At 40.7% G+C, this 26,216-nt stretch overlaps 1 protein-coding gene across 1 annotated transcript; it reads left to right on the forward strand.

Moving 5' to 3' along the window:
• Window positions 1–16,101: 16,101 nt before the first annotated feature.
• On the forward strand, window positions 16,102–26,211 carry LOC102776752 (junctional adhesion molecule-like; the record flags this gene model as incomplete). The annotated part of the gene is made up of 3 exons (XM_087837088.1): window positions 16,102–16,193; window positions 16,763–17,116; window positions 25,921–26,211. Coding segments are annotated over exons 1-3 (697 nt in total), but the record flags the coding sequence as incomplete, so codon positions are not given.
• Between the last annotated feature and the right edge of the window lie 5 nt (window positions 26,212–26,216).

A 26,216-nucleotide genomic window follows, 5' to 3' on the forward strand; every position in this document is an offset into this window, starting at 1 on the left:
CGATTTGTTCTCATGGAACTCTGAAAACTACATTGTCATTTGTGACTACTTAAGCAGATACTTTGAACTCGAGCGCCTGCCAAACATCACCACAGCAGCTGTGATTCACAAGATGAAAGCCACATTCTCCAGACATGGCATTCCGAAGAAAGTCATAAGCGACAACGGACCATGTTACAGCTCACAAGAGTTCAGACGTTTTGCTGAGTACTGGGGATTCCAGCATATTACATCAAGCCCACGTTACCCCCAGAGCAACGGCTTAGCTGAAAAGACTGTCCAAACTGCAAAACGTATTCTGACAAAAGCAAAACAGGACAAGATGGATCCCTACTTGAGCTTGCTGGAATACAGGAACACACCTGTTGATGGCCTTAAATCCCCAGCCCAAATCCTCATGAGCCGTAGATTGCGCTCCATTTTGCCCTCAACAACTACACAGCTCCGCCCTCAGGTCACCCCACAAAGCCTTGTGCAAGAAAGACGGGAGGAATGTCAACTCCGTCAGAAAAGACATTATGACACATCCGCCCGATCTCTGCCGACACCGCGGGCTGGCGCACTAATACGCTACCAACAAGAAGATGGGACATGGCAGCCAGCCACTATTGTCAAACCAGCAGAGACCCCACGCAGCTATCACATCAAAACAGGTGATGGTCAACTCCTGAGACTTTTCTGTGAGAGCAGAAGAAGAACCAGAGTCTGACATTAAAGTAATGAAGACCAGCAGAAGGCTGAAATGTCTTCTTCAGCTCTTCCTCAGCAGAGGATAGATTTCTTTATATTCCAGAGAAATTGTTCACACTGCACCAAAACAATATTGACACATCTTTTCTACGAGAGGGTCAGTGTTCATCTTAGATTTAGAACAAACTGTGGCTCCATAAGAAGAAACACACATTAGATTTGTGACAGCTGTGATGTTTCTGTGAAAACCATTAAGGTTATCTACACGTCATGAAAGGCTGCACACGAATGAGGAGGAGAAACAGTGTGTATGTTTAAGTCTCAGTTCAAAAATGTTAATTTTTGAGTCTTGTTTATTCTCACCAACAACTTTTAATAATGTGCAACTTTTAATAGACCATTTATAAAACCACATGACAAAGCTAATGTGTTTGTGAGATGAAGTTGTTGAGCTTGCATACCTCCAGCTCCTCCAGACTGCAGTAATTACATCCAGCTGTATTGAGAACTTCCGGCGCCGCTCCGAGCTGGCAACCAGTATCAGCAGCTCCGACCTGACCGAGTCCTTTTTTCTTTTTAAATATATCTTTCTCTGTTGTTTTTTGTTTATTGTTTTTGTTTTTCTATTGTGGACTGCTGTCCCCCACAATGGAGCTCAGAATTCTATGGACAATGGTGTTCTTTATTACATTTTTTACGGCGTCTTTATCTGGAGAGTGCGTGGAGGTCCGACCTCCCATTGTTTACAGCAGCTGTTAGCCCTCGGAGCCTCCGCTGCCCTGCCTACCGCCGAGCAAGCTAACATCCCCCGCAAGGTGAAGAGGAAGAGACGCGGTACTCGGGCCGGGATTGGGCATCGCAGTAAAGTTAGGAGGTACTGGCCAGCAATTCCATCTATTATTATGGGGAATGTGAGATCTCTCCCCAATAAAGTAGACGAACTGGCAGCCCTTACCCGACATCAAAGGAGCTACAGGGAGTGCAGCCTGATGTGCTTCACAGAGTCGTGGCTAACTGCGCTAACTCCAGACTCACACATAAACATGGATGGTTTTCATCTGATCCGGGCCGACAGAACAAGGGAGAGTGGTAAGAAGAGAGGAGGGGGTCTGGCTGTGTTTGTGAACGATAGATGGTGTAACTCTGGGCATTTATCTATCAAAGAGACGCTATGCTGTAAGGACATTGAGCTGCTAGCGGTTAGCATGAGACCGTACTATCTAACGCGAGAGTTTACACACGTGATTATGATAGCTGTGTATGTCCCGCCCTCTGCTAGCGCTGCAGCAGGCTGTGAGGTCCTGCACACTGTAACCAGCAGACTCCAAACACAGCACCCTCAGGCCCTTTTCCTGATCTCTGGGGACTTTAATCACATCTCCCTGTCCTCCACTCTCCCCACCTTCACCCAGTATGTTACCTGCCACACTAGAGACAACAAAACATTGGACTTATTGTATGCCAACACCAAGGAGGCATACAGCTCATCACCTCTCCCTCCCCTGGGGGGCTCAGATCACATCCTGGTTCATCTCCAGCCTGTGTATAAACCTCTAGTACACAGAGAACCAGTTGTGAAATGCACAGTAAGGAAATGGTCGGCAGAGACTGAAGAGGCCCTGAGGGACTGTTTCTGTTCTACTGTGTGGGACAACCTCTGCAGCCCCCTGGAGGATGATCTCAACAGCATCACAGCCTGCATTACGGATTACATGAACTTCTGTGTGGACATCAACCCATCAAAAAGGTACGGTGTTTTTCTAACAACAAGCCATGGATAAATCCTGAAATTAAGGCTCTCCTCAAGAAGAAGAAGAGGGTGTTTAGATCTGGAGACAAACAGGAGCTGAGAGCTGTCCAGAAGAAGCTGAAATGGAAGATAAGGCAAGGCAAGGAAAACTACAGGAGGAAGATAGAAGAGCAGCTGCAACAGGACAACATCAGAGGGGTATGGAACAGCCTGAAGACAATCTCAGGACAAAAACCAACCCCCCAGGCTGCAGGAGACTTGGGGTGGGTGAATGACCTAAATAAATATTTTAATAGGTTTGATCAAACACCCACCCCTCCCACAGCATCATCACCCCTGCTGCAATCTCCTTCATCTTCAGGGACTGCCTGTCCTTCATCTCAGGACACACCTCTCAGCTTAACACCTCCCAGCTCCCAGTCATTACACTCACCCCGGGCTTCTGTGGACTCCAACATACAAACCCCTCCCCCAAAATCCACTCTTTCTATCTCAGCACTTCAAGTGAGGAATGAGCTTCGCAAGATCAAGGTGCGGAAGGCTGCAGGTCCAGATGGCATCAGCTCCAGGCTCCTGAGATGCTGCGCAGATGAACTGTGTGGCATCCTAGGATATCTGTTCAACCTGAGCCTGTCACTGGGGAAAGTACCACAGCTGTGGAAGACTTCCTGTGTGGTACCGGTACCAAAGACCTCCCATCCCAAAGACCTCAGCAGCTACAGACCGGTAGCCCTGACATCGCAACTGATAAAGACCCTTGAGAGGTTGGTTCTAAACCATCTGCGCCCCCTGGTGAGGTCTTCATTGGATCCGCTGCAGTTTGCTTACCAGCCTGGCATCGGGGTGGAGGACGCCATCATCTACCTCCTGCACCGAGCTCTGACTCACCTGGAGAAGACTGGAAGCACTGTGAGGATCATGTTCTTTGATTTCTCCAGTGCTTTCAACACCATCCAGCCACAACTTCTGAGAGACAAGCTGGAGCTATCAGGAGTGGTCCACCACATGTCCCAGTGGATACTGGACTACCTCACAGAACGTCTGCAGTATGTGAGGTCACAGGGCTGTGTCTCTGACACGCTGGTCTGCAGTACGGGGGCCCCACAGGGAACTGTGCTGGCACCGGTCCTCTTCACCCTCTACACTGCAGACTTCTCCATCAACTCCCCACGCTGCCACCTACAGAAGTTCTCTGACGACTCTGCCATAGTCGGCCTCATCACAGGTGAGGATGACTCAGAGTACAGACAGTGGACTCTGGACTTTGTTGACTGATGTCAGCAGAACCACCTGCTGATCAATGCCGGGAAAACGAAGGAGTTGGTGGTGGACTTCCGGAGACGCAGACCTACCACACTGACACCGGTGAACATCCAGGGAGTGGACATTGAGATAGTGGACTCTTATAGGTACCTGGGTGTTCACCTGAATAATAAACTAGACTGGAGCCACAACACTGATGCTTTTTACAGGAAGGGTCAGAGCAGACTCTACCTGCTGAGGCGGCTGAGGTCATTTGGAGTCCAGGGAGAGCTTTTAAAGACCTTTTATGACTCTGTGGTGGCATCCGTCATTTTTTACAGTGTTGTATGTTGGAGCAGCAGTTTATCAACAGCTGAGAGGAAGAGGTTGGATAAACTTATCAGGAAGGCCAGCTCTGGGATGCACCCTGGACCCAGTGCAGATGGTGGGAGACAGAAGGACTCTGGCCAAAATAACATCTCTGATGGACAGAGTCTCCCACCCCATGCATGTAAATGTTGCTCAACTGCAGAGCTCCTTCAGTGAGAGACTGCTGCATCCCTGCGTTTCCGCAGGTCCTTCCTCCCTGCAGCTGTCAGACTGTACAATCAGAACTGCTCCCAACTGCAATAAGTTAATTAACCGATTCGCACTACAACCTGGTTTGCCTCTTATCTGTAGTTATTTTTATTTAATTTAATAACTGTACAGTACTCTGTTTATAGTAACCATTGTCCTTAATATAAATATGTAAGAAAAAAAGTGTAAGTTACTGTTCTGTGTACTGTTTGTTTGTATATATGTCTTTTTGGCTGCTGTTACAACCAAATTTCCCCATGTGGGACAATTAAAGGATTATTATATTCTCTATTCTATTCTAGAATAACTAAAAAGGACTAATTTACTCTATAACTCAGGATCATTTTGCCACTTCTGTCTTACTAAAATATTGGCAACCTCGGATACCATTTTATGGTCTTCAGAGACCTCTTGTGGACATTAAAGATTAACCCTCATCCTTGCTTGTGAGCGTTTACTACCCCAGCAGAAGGTGATATTATCGTTATTTATTATAGAATTTATTATAGATTGATTATAGAGTTGTCTGCTTCTGTCTTACACACACACACACACAAACTATATTTGATTAGGACTGGCAGCAATTTCATGTATATGACGTTCATGTTCAGTGTGTCTATGGAGCTTTATTAGAGACAGTTTCTGACATAAGACTTAGGCCAGGCTGGTATATACCAGATGTTCTTCATATATTTCACATTGAGGGCTAATATTTGTATAAACTTTTGCTTACTATGTCTCTATCCCATTACTATCTGTCTATCCCATCTGCACAGTGTGGGGGACCATAAACTTGTCCAAGTAGACTTTAAGAATAAAGACATGAAGCTGGAAATGAACACATTAACTTCAGGGGACCACATTACCAGTAGTGTTTGTTTGACTACCTGTTGTACACCTGTGTGAATACTTTTGTGTGTGAGTGCACTTGTGTTCATAAAGCTTAATTTAAACCAAGAACGTTTAAAAAAATGCTACTAGAATCAGTGATCATACAATTTAATTTCAGTGGCAGTTCTCACAAACTAAAGGAAAGCCAAAGCTTTAATGTTTTTACCACATTATAAAAGTGTGATTATGAAAGTTTTATGCTGACACGAAAACTGACAGAACTGACAAACAAACAAAATCTTTACACAGTTACTGAGACCTCTGACTGTATGAAGTTCATTTGGAGACATTTCACTTTTGAGTTTAACTGCAAAGTAAACTCTCTTTGATTTGGTCTCTTTGATTATTTATGAATGTTTAACTAAACCCTACCCCTGTGTACATAACACTCATTTAACTTTATTTATTATTTCCTATACTTATAGTTAAATTTATTCTTTATTTAGTTAGTTGTTTATTTAGTTGTGTGAAGGGAACTCACAAAGTAAGAATTTCATGATTTCTTGCATATTTGTGTCTTCTATAATTAGTTGTCACTCGAGCTGCTCTGCTGCCACCTGGAGGCTTGAAAGTGTTAAAGCATCAATCTGCAGCTCAGTGAATGTGACATCAGAATAACCAGCACAGCCAAAGAATCCCGAACCAACTGAAGTGCTTGCTGATGGGTCACACTTCACTTCCCCTTAAAGTGAGAGACCAGATTCAAGCACTGGTGCAGTTTGAGTATCACGTTCACACAAAAACATAAAGTTAAAGCTGTCATGTTGATATTTAAAGTACTTTGATTAGTTTGGATAACAAGAGATCATTTAGAGCAGCTAAGAAGGAAAAAAGTCCACAACATGAGACTGATGACTATTCATTTTCTTTTTAACTCTCTTGATAAGAGAGAAGCTGGAAGCAGCTATTAGCTATATGCTCTTTTGTCTAAAAGTAGCACTTCTGGCATTTGTTACAAATTAAAAGCATTTCTGCAAACAGTTGCATTGTACTGCTTACTGAGGCTTTTATTGTGGGGCATTTACAGGAACTTTCTGTAGTAAAAATAATTACCTTCATGAGATGTGTGATCAACCTGCACCATTGGGTTCGGCTCTGTGTGGACGTGTCCAGCAGTGTCACACAGTCTGACGCAGACTGTGGAGGCACTCCAGAGCGGCTTTCATCTTTTGTTTGCTGGCTCCATAAAAAATAAAAGCTCAGAGTCGCTGTGAGGATTTAAAAACTGTGTCTGTTAGTGCCACTCAAATGGGTGGTTTGTTTTCCTCTTCCTGCACCCATAACATACTCTTTGAGCACCGCATACTTCAGACTAACACTTTGTCAGAGAACAGTTCGCATATAAATCAGATATGAGACCAACTGCAGCTGTGAACACGTTCACACAGGGTGTCAAATATATATAAATACTAGATGCTTTTCATCCTGGCAGCTCAGCCACAGAGCTTCAGGTCAGCACCTCGACGATCTGGACAGCTTTCCAGTAGTCTACCAACGCGTAACATACCAACGTTTTGTCACCTCCCGAGGGGTCTAATAGTAACAGGAAAGGAAACCTTCCGCGTCCCTATGATATGCTCCAGATTGTGGATGGATACCAACAGAATAACGCTCCGGGCGGTAACACATGATCCAGCCGTGCATTCCAGCCCAAACCCTAAACTTAATCCGAATCTTCACCAGAAGCTTAATCGCATTAAATAGTGTTTTCCTAAGTGATTCATGATGTGAAAGCAAAATAAATGTACATGTGTAGATTCATTCCAAATGGTTCTCATGTTTTTAAACACATAACTGTAACACACCCCAAACAAGAGGGCGGCTGACAGATTATGTCTGGTTCTGAAAAAACAGATAAATCATGAGATGGACGACAGGTAATGTGTTTCCTCTCTCGCTTCTGCCAGATCTTTATTTAAACACACTCATGCGTTCACAACAGGTTGCAAAAACTTCTTAACATCTCTGTCTAACATTCCCAAAGCCCAAAATCAGAATAAACTAAAATAGTATAGAGAATGACAGGCCACGTGACTTTCGCGCATTGCATGCCGGGAACTCGTGGCAAAACAATCCAAGTACCGCATCAAATGCAAGCATTTGCAGCACCGCAAAACGTTCATTCTCCGGTTCCAATACCTTCTTGCTTTTCTTTGCCCCCCAAAAAGTTATGTACAAAATGAAGGAGAACAATGCCGGTCCATACAAAGACAGACTTAAAGAAAAGTCAAAGAAAAGATACGAGGAAAAAATCAAAGGAGTGAAAGGTTTATACCCTTACGAGCACAGAGTGGACAAAATACGTTAGCGTGCTGCCCAACTTTCACCACGCTCATATTTATAATTATACGGTTCTTGGAGTGAGTGCATACACTCATGAAGTTTAGTAACTTCAGGTCACTGCAACAAGCCCAGGTACAGTTTACTGACGAATGGGTACAGGACCTTGAAATGCACCGTGTAGAACGAAAGACCATTGCACGAACCAGTTCACCAGTCTCACAAATCGTCTTCATAAATACACATTCGTTAACCGTTTATTAATAGGACCTTTGAGCTCAACGGTAATTAATTAGTAGTGGAAATAATTTCTGGTACGCATCACAGAAATGTAGCAGTGACAATAATATTGTATGCTGTGATCGTACTGGGCAATTAGTGATACAAAAAAACTGTTTTATCCTGTGAATAAAAGTATACGTTTTTGTCAATGTACCATGGTAATAACAGAAGTGAAACGTGAAACTATTAATGCACAATAAACACAGGAGCATAGCGCAACAATTTCTGTTCAGCGCCAGACTTGCACGTAACTTATATCACCAATTATGTTAAGAAAAATGACGTATTAACTACAACAGAACACTGACCTTTGTGGAAATGCTTGGAGCAGACTAACATGTGAGCTGGATGTTCTGGAACGTTATATTTGGTCTTTGAATGTCTGCAATCCAGGCCATCTGTCGGCTCTTTGTTACTTCGGAAACATGGCTCGAACAATTTCTCTTCAACGACGTAATCCGATAACAACCGATCTCTTTACCCGTCGGCTTCCCGTGGCTGTCATGTGACCGGCTATTGCAGTTAATAATACAACAGCTTCTTGCCATTTTTTTGTGTTTCTTTTTATCGCTGTGTAACTGATTTCAATTGAAAGCCTGCCTGTGCTAGTATCTCTTGCCACGAGTTCCCAGAATTCTTTGCGGTTTTACCCTTGAATGACGTCACATTTTCAGTCTCTATAAACAAAAATCTAAACAGTCATCTCTATTGTTTGTTACTAAGAGCTATAAATCACACTTTTTACACACATAGTTTGATAAAGCAAACACTAACTTTAGACAATAACAGTGACAACACATCAAACTTTCTCTGCGAACACATTAACTCAAATATACAGGAGCCGTGGTGTACTTTTGTTACAAGAGGGTGCCTTAAGTTTAGGAAACAACAAAGCCGACGGCTACTCCAGGATGCGGCGAGCTAAGCTAGCTCCTACTCTCGATCGTAACACATTTCAATGTGCAAAACAGACGAATACAGATCTCAGCAAAACAAACTGCTGGTAGGGTTTTTACCCTTATTTGGCATGTAAATTATGTGGACCACATGTGTGGCCTTATTAATTACTAACCTGAAAAAACAGATAAATCATGAGATGGACGTGTTTCCTCTCGCGCTTCTGCCAGATCTGGAGACGAGCAGTAGCATCACACTAAACCACCTCACTAGGGCGGAAGTGTGGCCCCTTGTGGCGTAACTAGGGCTCACACCACATGTTGGATCTCCAACAAAAATCACAAGGTTAAGGCCCTTCCTTAACAAAACTACACCTAAAAGCTTATACAATATACAAAAATTAAATCACATTATGTGACCACACATTACAGTGTGTCACATAACATACAGGTGTGTTGGGTGGCCAAAAGCATAACATACTAACGCTTTTTCACATAGTGTCGGTATGTTACGCTTTGGGATGAGAACACACACACTACCTCTCTGGTCCTCAGAGAGGTACAATAAAAGCAAACATAAAACACTCAACATAGGAAAAAGTTTTTTTTTTAAGAATAACTAAACATGGCCATGCAGAACAAGCAAGCTCCAGAAAAACCACCCTTCCCCCGGATGACAAACGTCACTACAAAAAGAGGAGCATTCATTAGTAAAATCTCCTCCACCTGGCCCTGAGCCTCTCTGGCATCATCCCTCCACTGCTGAGGAGCCAGTGAACACACCTCTGCCAGAGGCTCATTGAACAGGAAGTGTATGGGAACAGGAAGTGGGTTGGCTGTAGCTCAGGTGGCAGAGCAGGTCAGCCACTAATCACAAGGTCGGTGGTTCAATCCCATGCTGCCTCCTGGCTGCATGTCAAATGTCCTTGGGCAAGATACTAACCCCATGTTTGCCTGCTGGTGGTGGTCAGCAGGCAAACATGGGGTGGCGCTAGTGTCCGGCAGCCTCGCCTGTGTGAGTGTGTGATTGATTGAATGTAGTGTAAAGTGCTTTGGGGTCATCCTTAGGGACTGGTAAATGGCCTGCTATACAAATGCAGGCTATTTACCTGGCCATTTTACGGCCTTGGGGAACCATTAGGAAGCACGAGAGTGGAATCAGTGAGAGGAGAGAGGAGGACGAGAAGAGACAAATTATGGAACCAAAAGGGAAAAATTTATGTAATTATTTCTGTATTTCTATGTCATTTCTATTTTTAATATCAGTTGATATCAGTATATATGATAACACAAATCGAATCAGTTTCTGTGAAGCTTAAAGCTCCCTTTTTACTCCTAAATGAAGATGGGTTAATTTAGCTTTATATATATAGTTTTTTTTCTGTCAGATCGAAACAAATGTATTGTAAAAATATATTTTAAATTAAAAAGGTTTAAACTAAAATCTTGAATCTGACCAGTCAGAAGCTTAACGTGTTGATGAAAAACACCAACTATATTCTTTTGTCGGTTTCAAAGTTCAAGTAGGTGTAAATTAGAGATTAGATAAAACGTTATCAATCCCTCGGGTGGGTGCCTTTGTAAAATTCAGTAAAAAAAAATTATAATGAATATATTGCAATATACAGTGGCTTGCAAAAGTATTTGGCCCCCTTGAACTTTTCCACATTTTGTCACATTGTCATATATATAAAAATAAAATATAAAATTATATATATATATATATATATATTAGGGGTGCAACGATACAACAAAATTCACGGTTCGGTTCGGTTCGATACTTTGGTGTCACGGTTCGATATTTTTTCGATACAAAAAAAATGTTCATGCCTTTTTATTAATTTGTCATTTATTAAATTTTCACGGCACATTCTGCACCACATCTCTGTGCGTTCATCATTTGTTTGAAGCCAGCTCACCTCCTGCAACCACTTTTCCGAGAATACGTGCTTCTTTTGTGGTTCGGACTCCTTCTGACATTTCTTTGGAGGTGGAGGAACATCACAGTAATTGCTTAAAGGAGCTTCTTCGACATCTTTAAGAGTTCTAAACAAATGTCTGTCCTCCTCCTGAAAATCTTATGTACGCAAACACGCGTTGCAACTTCTTATCTTGTGCGGGTTTTTATTTTGACAGCGAATGCGCACCTGCGGACCACTTATGTGCAGCCCTGGTTATTTAGCTCGTCATATTGCAGCCACAGAAATTCTTTTGTCCATGAAACCATAAAGCTGCACTTTCTTTTTGCCTTATAGTCTGATTTGTCATAACCTTTCCGTTTTGTCACTTCTTCACCCTGACCTGTCTTATTTGGCTCAGCAGAACTAAAATATATATCCTGCTGCTTTTACACACGCATTCACATAACGCTCAGCGATTCTCTGCGCGATCAACCTCTCACATGTTTAAGCTGCAGGAGATTTCACTTGTCATGTTTGCATAGTAAGCTAACGATTGATAAGACGATGTCAGAGGAATTGGTGCGCAAATTATCATCACTCACCAATCAGTACTGTTGCTTTCTATACACAGTTCACGCGATTGCAAAGTGAAAGCAAAAAACAAGCGCAAATTCAAACGCGATTTCAGTATGTCACATATTGACAGTGGCCGATGCCAATGACATAATTACCCAGCTACATTTCCGAAAGAATGCAAAAGCATTGACATATATTTTTCCTTCCTACGATAGGCCGACGGGCAGGGCAGAGATAGATTTTGGTAGCCCGACTGGAAAAAAGCCCCAGGACGTCGGGCTAGCGATTTTGCGAGCCCTGTATCTGATTGAGGAATCACTCATCTTTGGAAAAGAGAGTTTATTATGGAGAAATGTCTCTTTCCAAAATAAAAGCTATACTATACGCTTCTTCTGGGCTATATTCTCAGCAGCATATTAAACATATCAGGTCCCCATAAGGAGAATCATGTGCTAACGGCTGTCTAAATGACTCGGGTAAAGTTTGTAGCATGCGTGCTTGTTTTTGTCTGCTTCCACTTGTCTTTGCACTAGGATGATGTCGGAGTAAATGTGCAGTCATATTGGTTGTGTTCCCACTAGTGCTGTCAGCGTTAATCTGAAATGACGTTAAGGTCACAACACGGCAAATCTCCGTTAACGAGCTACCGCGGATCGCCTCATGAGTGGGGCTGGAAGACGTCAACACATTAATGAGCTAACTGCGCTAACACACTAGTTCCCACCAATTGAGCATTGCTGGCACATCCAACATACTGTTTTACTTTTGTCCATGACATGCTTACCTTCAGGGTCATACGTCACATGAAAACCAAAATAGTTCCAGACGCCAGATCTGAATGAGGGTGGGGGAGGTTCAATTTGCCATGTTGCAACGAGCTTAACTTCTGTCTAGCTAGCTTGCCCTGCGCTCAGTGAATCTGTGTTCGACTACTCCGCTTAGGCTGCACTGTCGAGCGCAGATCCACTGAGCGCTCAACACAGACAGCATCGTCAGAAGGAAAGTTGATAAAATAAATTAAAAATGTTGTATCGTTCGATACATATGCGTACCGAACCGAAAACACTGTATCGAACGGTTCAATATCGATACGAGTATCGTTGCACCCCTAATATATATATATATATATATACACACACACACACACACACACACACACACACACACATATATATATATATATATATATATATATATATATATATATATATATATTTATTTTACAGGATCCCAAACACACACAGTTGTGATGGGAAAATGACGACCTGATATACGATCTGAAATGAAAGCCTTCGCAGACTAATTTTCATGAAGCAGCTTGATTTTTTTGTAAATAAGAATTCAAGCTTTTTTGTGTCACTGTTTTTATTTCATCAGCTTCTTACCTGTAGATCATTAGTCATGTTTCTTGGTTAGTTATTTTTTTCAATGCCAGGCTGATATTTAATGATATTTATTTCAAATTATTTAAAAAAAATGTTATATTTAGTGTACCAAATGCTTTACGCACTCTGTAGTGCCTCACTCTGATTTGCAATTATGGTGGTTTCTTTTAACCTTTAATTTCTCTGCTCTGCATGTTTTCTTCTTTCAGACCAGAAAACCATCGCAACTGAGACTGGACAGAACATTACTCTGACATGTCAAGCTCCAACTAATAATGACCAGATCTTGGCTGTGCAGTGGAGCAGAGCTGACCTGAAGTAAGAATATGTCCTTTTGTACGGAGATGAGCTGTTTGTTCCAGATGAAAGGCATCCATCTTTTAATAATCGGGTGGATCTGCATTGACAGACAGATGAAGGATGGAGACGTGTCTTTGATTCTGAGGGATGTGATGATTAACGACACTGGGACATACGAGTATCGTATCTTCAGGAAAGGAACAAACCACAAGAGAAGAGCTGTACAGCCCATCAGCACCATAGACCTGAGTGTTGTTCCTCCAGGTGAGTCAATAGATTTTGTGATCAAAGGCTATGAGAGAAACATCAGATGTTTATTTGTATGGACCATCACCCTGTCTGACAGCTGATACCTCACTTTTATCTGCAGGTCTACCAGGAGGACACACAAGGGATGGAGGGAAAGACAAAGGGCTCAGTAGAGGATATTTTGGACTGATATCAACTCTGTCTGTTATTGCTGTCAAATCACAATCACAGTTGTGATTTGTAAGAAGCAACAGAATAACACCCCCACCCCCCATCCTGATTGACAAATCTGAAACAAAGCAATTTGTTAACAAAGCACACAGGCACCAAAACAATACTGGGACATATATTTCTTAAGCAGGAGCTGGTGTTCAGCTTGGAATGATCCAGTGGCTAATGGGATTAAAATAAACAACAACAAAAAACACTCCAAAACCAAACCCTCAGTGGCTCAGGGACCATCAAGAACTCATGAAATGTCAACAAACACACACGTTTTAGCTTTTGTATCCATTTAATTTAATTTCTTAATTTTTAATTTTTTAGTTATCTACTGCACTGGGTTCAGCTCTGAAGCTCACTAGGGCAGGGCAATATGGCCAAAAATGTTTTCACGATATACATTTGAAAATTTGCGATAATGATATAACTGACGATATAATTGACGCGAGATAAAATACTTTACAACTCCACAAATTTATTAATGCAAAAAACACTATCAATTTATTTTCACTTAAACAAGCAGCTATTTTTTTATGTGCATTAAAGCTGTATAAAATTTTGACAGTGCAAATGGAAATTCCTTGCTGACAGTTTAACCAAATGGCATTTCCAGTGGAAATGGGCTGACATATCCTGAACATAACCATGTAACTAAAAGAACACACACACACACACACACACAATACGGTAATATTAAGTTAAAGCACAGTATGCATCACTCTGCAAGGCTCCTGACTAATGCTGTACTGCTCAGACAATCCATCAAGCGGTGCGGTTTCGTAGCTTACCGAAGTCGTACTAAAACATTTTTGACCGATTTTTGAGCTTCGGTGGTTATCTGACAGACCAAAACCAAACCAGTTCCACACCACTGAAGTTACACCATTTTTACAAACCAATTCTGGTTCATCCGTTTCATTCAACGATCCGCTTTCGCCCTTTATTCTCCATCACGCCATGCTTTTTCTGCCATGTGTGTATAAAAACAAAGGGACTGCACATGCGTGTTTTACCCATATTCTATAGCAATATTTCATTTTCTTATCACTGCCTAGCATCATACTGGTATTACTGTGAATGGTATAATAAGGCCCAGCCCTAACGCTGACTGAAGGAAACGTGGAAATGACTTTCCCCTGTCCCCTGATTTGTGTGAAACAGGCCCTGGTATCACTGATTTAATCATAGAACACTATCGCTATAAATAGTAACACTATCACTAACGCCGGGTGATTTTTACGCGATATAATATACCCAAAAAAAAGCACTTATCATCAAAATATATCAAAATATGACAACACATGACAAATTAGAGTGGTCTTCTGTTATTTTCAACTGTGCCACGTCTAACAAAATGAAAAAAAAGTGTTATGGGAGGATCCTAAACAAAAACAAAAAAAAATCTCCAAAATTCCTTAAAAATTTGGAATTCAAGAACAAAAAATTTCTAAACAAAATAATAATGACACTGGAAAGTTGGTCTTTGGTCCACCCATTCCTGGGACATTTGAGACTTCCCTAGTGAAAGCACAGTCTTCTCAACACGCGAACAGCTGCAGGAGAGAGAAACAAAAAAAATTGCATTTTTTGAGAGGGTAAAAACGACCACTTCACTAAAATATAATTCCCCTGTAAATCACCACTTTGTGATATTTATTCATAACCACTGCACTAAAAAAGGATAACATGCAAATCTCAGGTCCACTCTTACTTACATTACTACACACTTCCCGTCCTAGCCTGCAGGGCAGTCAGCACACCTCACTAAGGGATTACTGCTTTCTGCTGCCACTGGTCCTGCCTTACCTGCAAGAGTGCCAGTGGTAGTGATGTCGAGCACGCTACAGGTCAGGACTCTGAGTTGATGTGACAGATTTGAAGAAGGGAGCCTCTGCAATGCCCATGGTTTGATGAGTCCCAGTGCCAAAGCCTGAATATAAGGCCTCCTCTGCATTTGGTTGTCACCTCTCATCATTTTATACTCATTGTCAATGATCCACAAGTTCATTGCACCAACATTGATCATGCCATAGAAGACGCAAAGGGGACAGCTTTTGGTTTTTCTTCAACAGCCATTATGAAGCACATCTGGTTTAAAGTACCCCCCTTTGTTTGATTGTAAAATCCAATCACTTCAGGTTTGTGAGTCCTGTGCTTGGTTGTGTGTGCATGGATGACAGGAGGAGGACAACCTTCTTTTTTGAAGCTTCAAAAGGTTAGTTCTTTGGTGTTCATCACTTGTGGGATCTCCCTTTTGTTTGCTTTCACTGTACCCACAAGGATCATGCCACAGTTCTGCAGCAGATCAATCGCTAACAAAAGTCAGCTAACAATTGCCAAGTTAAACAAACTGACCTGTGTCTTACTCATTAGCTAGACGCTAAGCCAGCAACAGGATGACAACTTTAGTTGACAAGGGACAGTAAATATGGTGAGCCTTAATGATCTTCACCCTTGAAATGCGTCAAGATCGCCTGATTTTATACACCCAGTGGAATCCACTCAAAACCTCCTTTGCCCTCTATCACTGTTGCTGGGTGAAAATCACCCAAACAGATGCCTGTATGAAAAAGCGGGCTTTGGGGTAGGGAAACAGCCTTCAAAGACGTTAAAGACAGTGCTGAAGCTACACAAGGACCCATGACACTCAGACACATGCAACATATTGCAAATCGTGTAAATATCCCCCAGTAATAGTGTTCTAAGGTTAAAATGATTGGTTATAAATATCCTAAAATGTTAAATGAACATTTCTAATTCGTGTTGTGGCAGCTGCAGTTTCAGCGATAAGATTAGGACCAGTCCCCCGCTATATAAAAGGCTTGGTGTTGATGTAGGCTTTCCTCTTTATCTCACTATCAGGCTGCTGCTACTCCCCTCCCCACCCTCCGCTCACAGATGGCTGCTGTAAGATTGCTCCTGTTTTTGCCTCTAGCATCTGTTTCTGCAGGTTAGTCAAACACTCTTACATTTTTAAAATTTCTTCTCAAGCCAAAAGCTCATGAGTAAAGTGAACAATGTTAATGCTAGCTGAGCTCCATTTAATTAACATGGGAAGTTAATTAGTGCCCAGTTAATGGTTTTGTTTGTAAAGGTTTAAGTGCTGGCTGGAGGATGTTTGCCTCCAACAGACAGTAAAAAAATTCTATCGTTTCTAGTAATGTTCATTGCTTATGATCACATGAACTGACGGATTACATAAGCATGTTAATTTGTCACACGTCTTTTTCTCTTAATTAGTTCAAATATTCATTTGTATCTTTGTCAGACTCGCTTCATACATTATTAGCTGTCCCAGAAGCATCTGTTTTTTTTTTCTTGCACCTCAAGATAACATTTTTAAATTTCTATCACACTTCTTCTTTTGGCTGCTCCCTTTAGGGATCAGCACAGCAGATGCAAATGTCAAATGTGCAGTTTTAACATCAGTTCCATGCATTAAACAGAAATAAAAAGAAAATAAAAAAATAAACATAGACGCATTAAGCGGAGATAAAAACGGATGATTTTTGTCTTCAGCGCTACAGCTGGGTTTGCAGGCGAAGCTTGGAGATGACGTCACTCTCCAGTGTCAGATTATCACAGATGAAAGAATCTCAGTGCTGAAGTGGAGCAGAGCTGACCTGAACGCAGACGGCTACGTCTACTTCTACAGGAACAAACGCTCCTATGAAAACTACCAACATCCATCTTTTCATGGCCGAGTGAAGCTGAGGGACCCGGAGATGAAGGATGGAGACGTTTCTCTGATCCTGAAGAACGTCACGTTTAATGATGCTGGGATTTATGAGTGTCACATAGCTCTGAGGAACCCTGTGAGAAATAAAAGAGTTCACACTGAGATCAGTCACTTCATCAACCTCACAGTCACAGGTGAGTTTGTCACCCACAAAAAAACGACATTGTCTCATTTACAATTCAGTTAAAATGTTCTCCACTTATCACGTTAAAATATACATAATGAATGTGTTTAAATTCATTGACAGTCCCTCTGCTCACTTCCAGTTTGAGTATGAAGGGTGAAGTCGTAGCATGCTGCTAACACATCACAGCATCTGTGGACCATCAGCAGCCAAAAATGTATCTAACTTAAAAATGTCATTTAAATGTTTCCACACTTTACTAAACCTCTGTCAAACTGGTTTTTTATGAACATATACCTGCACACACACACACACACACACACACACACACACACACACACACACACACACACACACACACACACACACACACACACACACACACACACACACACAGTTGTTGGTTCGCTGCTTTTTTGGTTGAAGGCTTCTTCTCTGACAGCTGATTTTTCTTCTGCAGGTGAAACGCATGAAAATATGCTGCAGAGACACATCATGAAAAGAGAAGATGGAAGTGGAAAAATGTTTGACATGCAACAGGCTGGAGATCCACCTGTCCTCATGTTTGCTGGTGTTACTGCCATTATCATCCTCATCATTGTTGTTCCTGCATTTCTTTTGTTTGTGCTGCTCCTTAAAACCATAAGAAGCAAAAAACTAGCTGTGCCTCCTAATCAGGAAGCTACTGGTCTGAAATGTTAAAGTTTCTTTTTTTTAAAGAAACTTTAAACAATGATATTTACTTTCTTGCAACATCATTTTAGTACATTTATCAAGTAATCCAAACTAAAAGAAATTCTCTGTTTCGGTTGAGCAATTTTACAGTATTTAGAGGGGAAAAAAATGAAAAAGAAAAAAGCACTCAACAAGTTGTCTGAAGAAAAGTCTAACACAACTTTGCCAGTTGTCTAGATATCATTAAACTTTAAAATTTGATTTTTTTTTTTTTAAAAAATGCTAAAAATAGGTTTAGGCTTTGTTGGGATCTTACAAAAAAAGCAACCATGAAGTAAAGGAGATTTTCCATGAAACAGAAATGACTGATTCTGGGTCAGAAATCATCACCAATGATGATCCAGACCTCAGGATTAAAAAGGAACAGTTTTAATGATAAAATGATTACTGAAGATGTGCCGCTGGCCTTGAAGCTGAAAAGAGTTGAACTCGGGATACATTTCAAGTTGCTGAGTTAAATAGCAAAAAAATTTTATTAATTAAAAAGATGAGCTTTTAAAAATGTGTAGTTTGAGTTTCTCTTTTTCCTCTTTAACTTCATTTCCCATAGTGAACATCTGAGCTTCAGCCCTCTGCACTGTTTCCCTGCCTTCTTTGAACTTTCGCGGTTTCTGTTCTCGCACACGCTCTGTGTAGATAATTTGATTGGGTGAGCAGCATCGTGTGGGATGACTTATAATGCACGCAAGTGATCTGTGTTTTCGGCCAGATTAAAATATATGAGAATAAGAACTGTATGTATGAGAAAAGGTCCGCAGAGTGATCGGTAATAGATCTGGCTGCAGATTCAGTCCGTGGTATATGCATATTGGTGATGTGGCATTAGATTAAAAAAAAATGCTCAGTGGATAAACATGAATTCAAACCTCCACACAGGGTTATGTTAAAGGTAAAAACAGATTTGTTTGAAGGTCGATGATTAAAGAAGTTGTATCAGCTCTGCAAGCAGAAAACTGAACAGAACCTTAGTCTTAACGTCCTTATATTAATACAGAAAGTTACTGAACACATGAGACAGAAGCACCATGTTTTCAATGCTCACCTCAAACAAGCCAACTGATGATGCTCAGGTAACAGCAGTGGACGGAAAAAGGCTAATAAACTTTAAGTTTATTAGATTGATACATATATGCCAACAAGACAGCGTACATCACTGTGACAACGGCGTTTGCTTTCATTCAGAGTATTTATGGCTTTTCCTATAACACCTGGTGGGCCGGTCTCTAGTCAAAATGCCTGGGCTGATTTTTTTGACCCAGTCCAGCCCTGCGGGCAAGTGTGCGTTCATAGAAGCAGTAAGTCACATTGGGAACATATTTTATTTCTGTTGCAGTTAATGTTACTATTACCTTGTGTGTTAGCAGCTATGCTGTAGGAATAAAGTAAGTAGTAGCCTGGCTCCACAGGATATTCCTCATTTCTAAGTTGTTTCAGTTATTGTGGAGAGTTAATATTCACAAAGATTTTACCTGATGGAGTTACTATGCTAGCATACAAATCTGTTCTTGTTTTTAAAGCCTGCGTAAACATGGCGGCCTTTGAGTGAGCAATTGTGTCCACTGGAGGGTGGTGTTGACTCACAAATGAAGGAATTGGCCTAAATTGATTATGATTCTGTGTTTATGCTAAGCTCTTTTCTGGTATCTGGTTCTGTCCATTTGTAATCTTGTATGGTGTTCTCTGTAATGCTGAAGTGAGAGATGTTTATGTTATTTCTTATTTGTATTAATTTCAGAACCACATCCTTACTTGCCAGCGAGAGCGTGTGTTCGATGTGGGCTCGTGGTAAATAAAGTTCTTCTACTCTGACATCATTCACGTCTCTGACGTTATTACCTGGGAACAGTACAGAATCACATTTCAGAGAAAGTGGTCCAGGGCGTCCACTATAACCGCAAAGTTTTAATTTCAGTGGCAGATCTCACACATGCTGCTCACTGCTGTAAAACTGAAAATGAGGTTTAGTGATCAGAAAACTAAAAAGCTGGAGCCATAAGGTTCTTACCACATTAAGAAACTGTGATTATGAACGTTTAAGGCTGACTTGAGAACTGACACGACTGACAAACGCTCAAGAATATCGTTACACAACACAGTGACTGATCTCTCTGACTTTATGAAGATCATTTGGAGACATTTCACTTTTGTGTTGAAACCACAAAATAAATTCTTTGATTTGGATTTAGTATTTCACTTTAAAATTCCACTTTACTGAAAGTTCATGAACAACACCAGATCCTAATCCACTCTGTGTCAGCTGCTTTATGTTCACACTGAGGTGACCTGTAATGATTCATATTCTGCATGATTGAACTTCCTCCTGCACTCTTTGTGTTTCCCTGCAGTAACAGATTGAGAACAAATCACCTTTTTTTCCTTCCTCAGTTAAAAAAAAGACTTCTAGATGGTGTGTGACAGATTTTATGATGATGTTTGAATATTTGTGTCTTCTATGATGATCCTAGTTGTCGCTCAAGTTGCTCTGCTGCCACCTGGAGGCTTGAAAGTGTTAAAGCATCAATCTGCAGCTCTGCGAAAGTGACATCAGAATAACCAGCACAGCCAAAGAATCCCGAACAAACTGAAGTGTTTGCAGTACAGCTGCAGTGCTGACGGGCAGTAGTGGTTTTTGATATGGGCGACATGGGCGGTCGTCCAGGGTGGCATCGTGGTTGCTTGCTGCTGAAGTCAAAGTAAACTTTATTGTCATCTCCACTACGTACAGTCCAGTATATAGAGAGACGAGACGACGAGGCTTACAGCAGTGCAAGTAAACAAACAGTTTGATGATTTAAAGTCTCACAACCTGTCAAAAGGGGAGGGGGGGGGGCTGCTTCCAAATAGAGCACATTTCATTCATAATGATGTGAATCCATTATGTATTCATGATTTGAATCCTGGGTTGTGCGAAATCCCAGAAATAAACCCTAGACAAAGTGAATCTGTGAACTAAGGTGTAGGTGTGTTAGATTATGTTGTGGTGATCCTCGGGTTGGGGGATTTGTGTTCATACTGGAGTGCAAAATTAAAACCAATGGAAGACAGACAAGAAACGTTCAAAGCCATCAGGAGCTCAGCTTAGAAAAAAGAAAAAAAGCAGAGGAGGAGAAATGAGGAAAAGATACAGGTAAGCAGATGTGTGATTGGATAATGGCAGGTCATCCTGAAACAATCAGAATCAGAATACTTTATTAATCCCTAAGGAAATAATGTGAGTTACAGTTGCTCCAAGAAGAAATGGTAAAAATAGTAACAGTAACAGACTAAACTCAAAATAATATATTATGTAACAGATTTTACACATTTAAGAAATAGCACTAATGTGTAGAGATCACTCAATTATAAATATCAAGGATTAACAGAGGTGATTATAAATAACTATCAAGAAAATTGTCAAGAATATTACAGAGTAGAAAAGAGCGTGTGTAAAAAGGGTGTAACTATTGCAGTGTTTACAGCGTGTTAGATGGAGGAGTTGTACAGGGAGATGGCCACAGGCAGGAATGATTTCCTGTGTCGTTCAGTGGTGCTTTTTGGTAATTTCACCCTCTCACTGAACGTGCTCCTGTGACTGACCAGCATGTCATGGAGTGGGTGGGAGGTATTATACAACATTATCTTTATCTTGGACAACATCTGCCTCTCAGACACCACCCTAACAGAGTCCAGCTCCATGCCCACAACATTACTGGCCTTGTGGATCAGGTTATTTAGTCTGTTTGCATCTGTCAGTGCCAGAGGGAGAGTTCACGCAGGGCGCCAAACAGGTACTGCCACTGCTGATGGGTCACATTTCACTTCCCCTCAAAGTGAGAAATCAGATTCAAGCACTGGTGTAGTTTGAGTACTTTCACACAAAAAGTTAAAGCTGTTGTGTTGATATTTAAAGTGCTTTGATTATTTTTGGATAACAAGAGAACAGCTCTGAAGGAAAAAAGCACATAAACAGAAACTGACTTCATATAATTCAGCTTTATTTTTGAGCAGCTGAAAGTAGCTACAAGCTAAATCCTCTTTTGTCTAAACACATCACTTCCTGCATCTGTTACAAATTAAAAGCCTTTGTAGGAACACTTCTTTTGGATGTCTGACCAAGGGTTTTATTGTGAAGCTCTTACAGGAACTTGCAGTAGGAGCATGAGATGAAATAGAAATGCTGTGCAGTCTATATAAAGGTTAAAAGTTACAGAAATTCACGTAAAGATGATCGTGAATCCTTTTGGTTCTATTAAAAAGCTTCTGTGATGGTTTTAATATGACTGATTATTGATTAATGATCAGGTTTGTTGTTGATAAGCTGTCAAACGCGAAGCCCGCCAGACGTTTATTTGAGTAACGTGACCTTCTTCGTTATTACGCACGTGTTTCTGATCCCACCCACAGACTGTTTTTGTTCGTCCTCATGACACAAACAGTCGTCGGAGCGCGAAGCTGAGAACAAACAAACAAACCCACCTGTCATGACACTCGGGAGTTTTATTTTCAAATCGAACTTCGACATCGTCCGGATCAGAATTAGGATGAAGGGATAAGGGATGTTCTGTTCCCATGAAATCTCACCAGCCTTGGATATTTTGCCAGCTTGAAGACTCGGGTCAGCAGAACAATGAGGCGGAAATGTCTCTGCTGGGCTCACCGTGACAGCAGGTGAGTGTTAACTCATTTTGACTCCATCAGTGTCATACAGGAGCTTTCTTCATATTTATCATATGATAAATATGTGGACCTCGTGGCCTCACTGCACAAAAAACAGTTACTGACACGAAGTGCTTGAATGTTTTTTTCTTTCTTTTTTCTTTTTGTTTTTTGGGCTGTTTGTCTGTGTCTGTTTGTGCACGCTCACATAAAAAGTGGGTGTTTTGCTTTCCTCTTCCTCCGCCCGTAACACACTATTTGGGCGCCGCCTGAATCAGAGTGAGGACAGCTTACATAAAAATTATACATGAGACCACCAGCAGCTATGAACACTCAGATGTGAATTTCAGATATGAATAAATAAGAGCTGGAACTTTAATTTGGATCTACTACTCCATGCGTTCAGGTCTGACGCTGATCAAGAATGAAAGAAACCTGGACTGGATCCCTTTAGTCTCTGTCTAGCCCTTACTGATTGAAAGTTATCGGTGATAAAGATCCTCTACATGTAACTGAATACTTTCCTGAGCTGCATTCTAGCAGCTGCAGTTCCAGACTTGAAGGCATCAGAACCAAACATGGGTGCCAAAACGAATTAAATTAATACATAATTAATGAGAACATCAGTGGACATTTAATTATTTATATATTTGTTTCATTAAATCATAATCAACTAAAGCAGATTTATTTCACCCGAAAATGATTTTTTTTTTCTGTTCTGATGGGGGAAGAATTCAGTTGAGCTTCCTGTTAACCCACTGGTGAACTGTCACATTTAAAAGTCTAAAAAGAAAATCGGAAATCAAATTTTTTTGGGTTTTTTTTCTATTGATTTGTTGACTTTTTTCTGTTTGAAATGTCATACATTCTTCATTGTACTGCATTTTTAAAGTGAGGATTATATATGGTTCTACTTTCCGGTGTGACTGTAGTTTCAAATAGTTTCGTTTTTAAAGTGACCCACCCTCACTATAAGGACTGGTAGGTCTGGAGCTGCTTCTTTCTGTTCAGGTCAGGGCTGCTATAATCTTCTTCCTCTGGCTTGTCACAGATGGCTTCTGTGAGATTTATCCTGTTTTTGTCACTAATTTCTGTGTCTCCAGGTGAGTCAAACAGTTTTTTCCTTGCTTATTCTTTCTGTAACTAAAGGCAGTTTCATAAATGAGCGAGTTCTGTTCGTGTCTCAATGTTTCATTTAATTTACGTAAAAAAAGGTTATTGGCACCCAGTCTAAAGGTGATAAACTCACTCTCGCTTAACAGGTAAAATCTTGCTACTAGGTTGTGACCCCTTTGTGACAACGGGATGGTCAAAATACTTTTTTAAATCCGGCTAATGCCGCGTTCCTAGCGTTCCTTGCGAGAATGAAAATGTTGTCGGATGAGTGTCGGAATGAGTCACGCAAAGGTTTGGCTGATTGGAACTGACAAAGGAATTAAACTTTCTCTTTTCGTAGTTAGTTAAAATAAATAAATAAATAAATCATTGATATAAAATGGGTTATAGATCACATGCATTACTTTTAACTGCAAACTTTAAATGTAATTATTTTCGTCATTGAGCTGTGAGGGGAAAAAAATAATAGTAATTCTTGAAGACTTTTAGAAAGGATAGAATGGGACTGAGAATCAACTATGACAGCATCAGAGTTCACAAGTGCACTTTTGGGTAAATATCTAATAATTAGCAAACATCCACACATCTGTAGTTGGCAGATGACTAGTTATCATGTGTCAGGCTTGATTCTTATTATAGAAAGAAACTTTAGGGGTTTCAATAGATCCATGTTTTTACTATGTGTTTTGACGTTTTCTTAATATTTAATTAATTCAGGTGTGTAAAGCTGTAATAAAAAAACGAAATCACGCTTTTGTTCTGTATCCTTCCTCCACTGTCTACCTTGTTGATGGTTGTCCTGCTGCTCGCTCAGAGATAACATTATACATGTTTGGATGGAGAGAAACAGTTGGATTACTGCAAAAAGAATAATCATACTTTAACTATAGTTGACATTTTTTAAAAAAGTGTAAGTAAATCAAATCCAACTAAAAGCAATACTTTGAAAAGTTTACATTCCTTGAGAACACCACAGCATTGGGAAACTCAATATTACAAGTGATGTTGAAAACAAGGAGAGGACAATTCTTGGAAATCAAAGGGAGTTTGGTCTTTGCCTCCTCTTGGGTTTTGCTATGATGACAGAGGACAAAAGGAGAAAAAAAGAGGAAATGCAGGTTTGTGTGTAGGTTTGGTCACATAGATGGATCAGAAGACCACGTGTGGTTTTTATTACCCAGTTACCAAGTTTTGTCAATCAATTACATTTTCAGTTAAAGTTTGCCAAATGTTGAAACAAGTGTATAAAAATAATATATATTCTAAAACTGTCATATATGCTTGTTGTTGTCTGTAATACAATATAATAAAACTAAAGCCCCACTTGGGCCTACCACCTCTGCTCTGCTTTACTAGCTGAAAAGCAAACAAATATAGAGGGTAAGAGTGGACTGGATTGATATAGTGTATCTCAAACGACTGTGCTACTATATCTATAAAGCTGGTGTATGTTGCGGATTTTCAGGGTCGGTGTAAAGTCTTGACTGTAAAACATTTCAAAGTAATGTGCTCGTGTAATCACATTACACTATTCAATAATCAAATAAGTTACTGAACGAAATTCAGTAACTACATTAAAGCTAAGGACATTTTGAGCATTTTTAAGGAGATTTTTTTTTAGTTAGAAAACACAAACACTGCAGTTGTCTTTACTCACGAGGGCGGTCACAGAGCGCTCGTCCTCGCAGGAGGCACTCACGGACTCGCGCTCTGTCACTGTCTGCGTTCTTTATTTATACAAGCTTGTCACATGTGTGTACAAAGATAACAAAGTTATTCCAAGAACTCAGAGCTGAGGTTCCCCTTTTCTAAGTCTGTATGTTCTTTTGAAAAGAGCTGAGGTTGTTGCTAAATATGTTTATCACACAAGAGTTGATGTGAAAAGTCACGTAGACATGTGGATTGCTTAGTGATCCATAAAAAGAGCACATTTCATGTAGCTGATCTATGTACAATTTTCTTTTGAAACACTGGTATGTTGATGACATTAATCTCCATCACTCGCTCTCACGGTCTCTCTCTTTATCTAATCTTTCAGTACATAGCATGGTCTAGATTTAAATTCTCTTCATTCCCATTCTCTTGTTCTTCTTCTTTTTTTTTTAAACATAAAGTGAACTTTTTAAATCATGCACAGAGAACCTGATATGGTTACAGCGCTAAATACAGAAAGGAGATGTTTTTACACCTGAGATTGGTGAAATTTTCCTTCAAACTTTGTTTGGTCAACTGTGGTTTGTTTAAAAATATTAAATGCCATGTTTTAATGTCAGTTTCATGCATTAAAAATGTCTTTGCAATAAGAAAATTGATCATTCTTTTCTTCAGCTCAACAGCAGAATATGCAGGCGACGCTCGGAGATGACGTCACTCTCCAGTGTCAGATTACTACAGATGAAAAAATCTCAGTGCTGAAGTGGGGCAGACCTGACCTGAACACAAACGGCTACGTCTACTTCTACAGGAACAAACGCTCCTATGAAAACTACCAACATCCATCTTTTCATGGCCGAGTGAAGCTGAGGGACCCGGAGATGAAGGATGGAGACGTTTCTGTGATCCTGAAGAACGTCACGTTTAATGACACTGGGATGTATGAGTGTCTCATAGCAGTGAGGAACCCT

The sequence above is a fragment of the Neolamprologus brichardi genome, unplaced genomic scaffold, assembly GCF_056152115.1.
Source record: "Neolamprologus brichardi isolate AB-2024 unplaced genomic scaffold, ASM5615211v1 NODE_ptg000130l+_length_26216_cov_1, whole genome shotgun sequence".
In the NCBI taxonomy this organism is placed as follows: Eukaryota; Metazoa; Chordata; class Actinopteri; order Cichliformes; family Cichlidae; genus Neolamprologus; species Neolamprologus brichardi.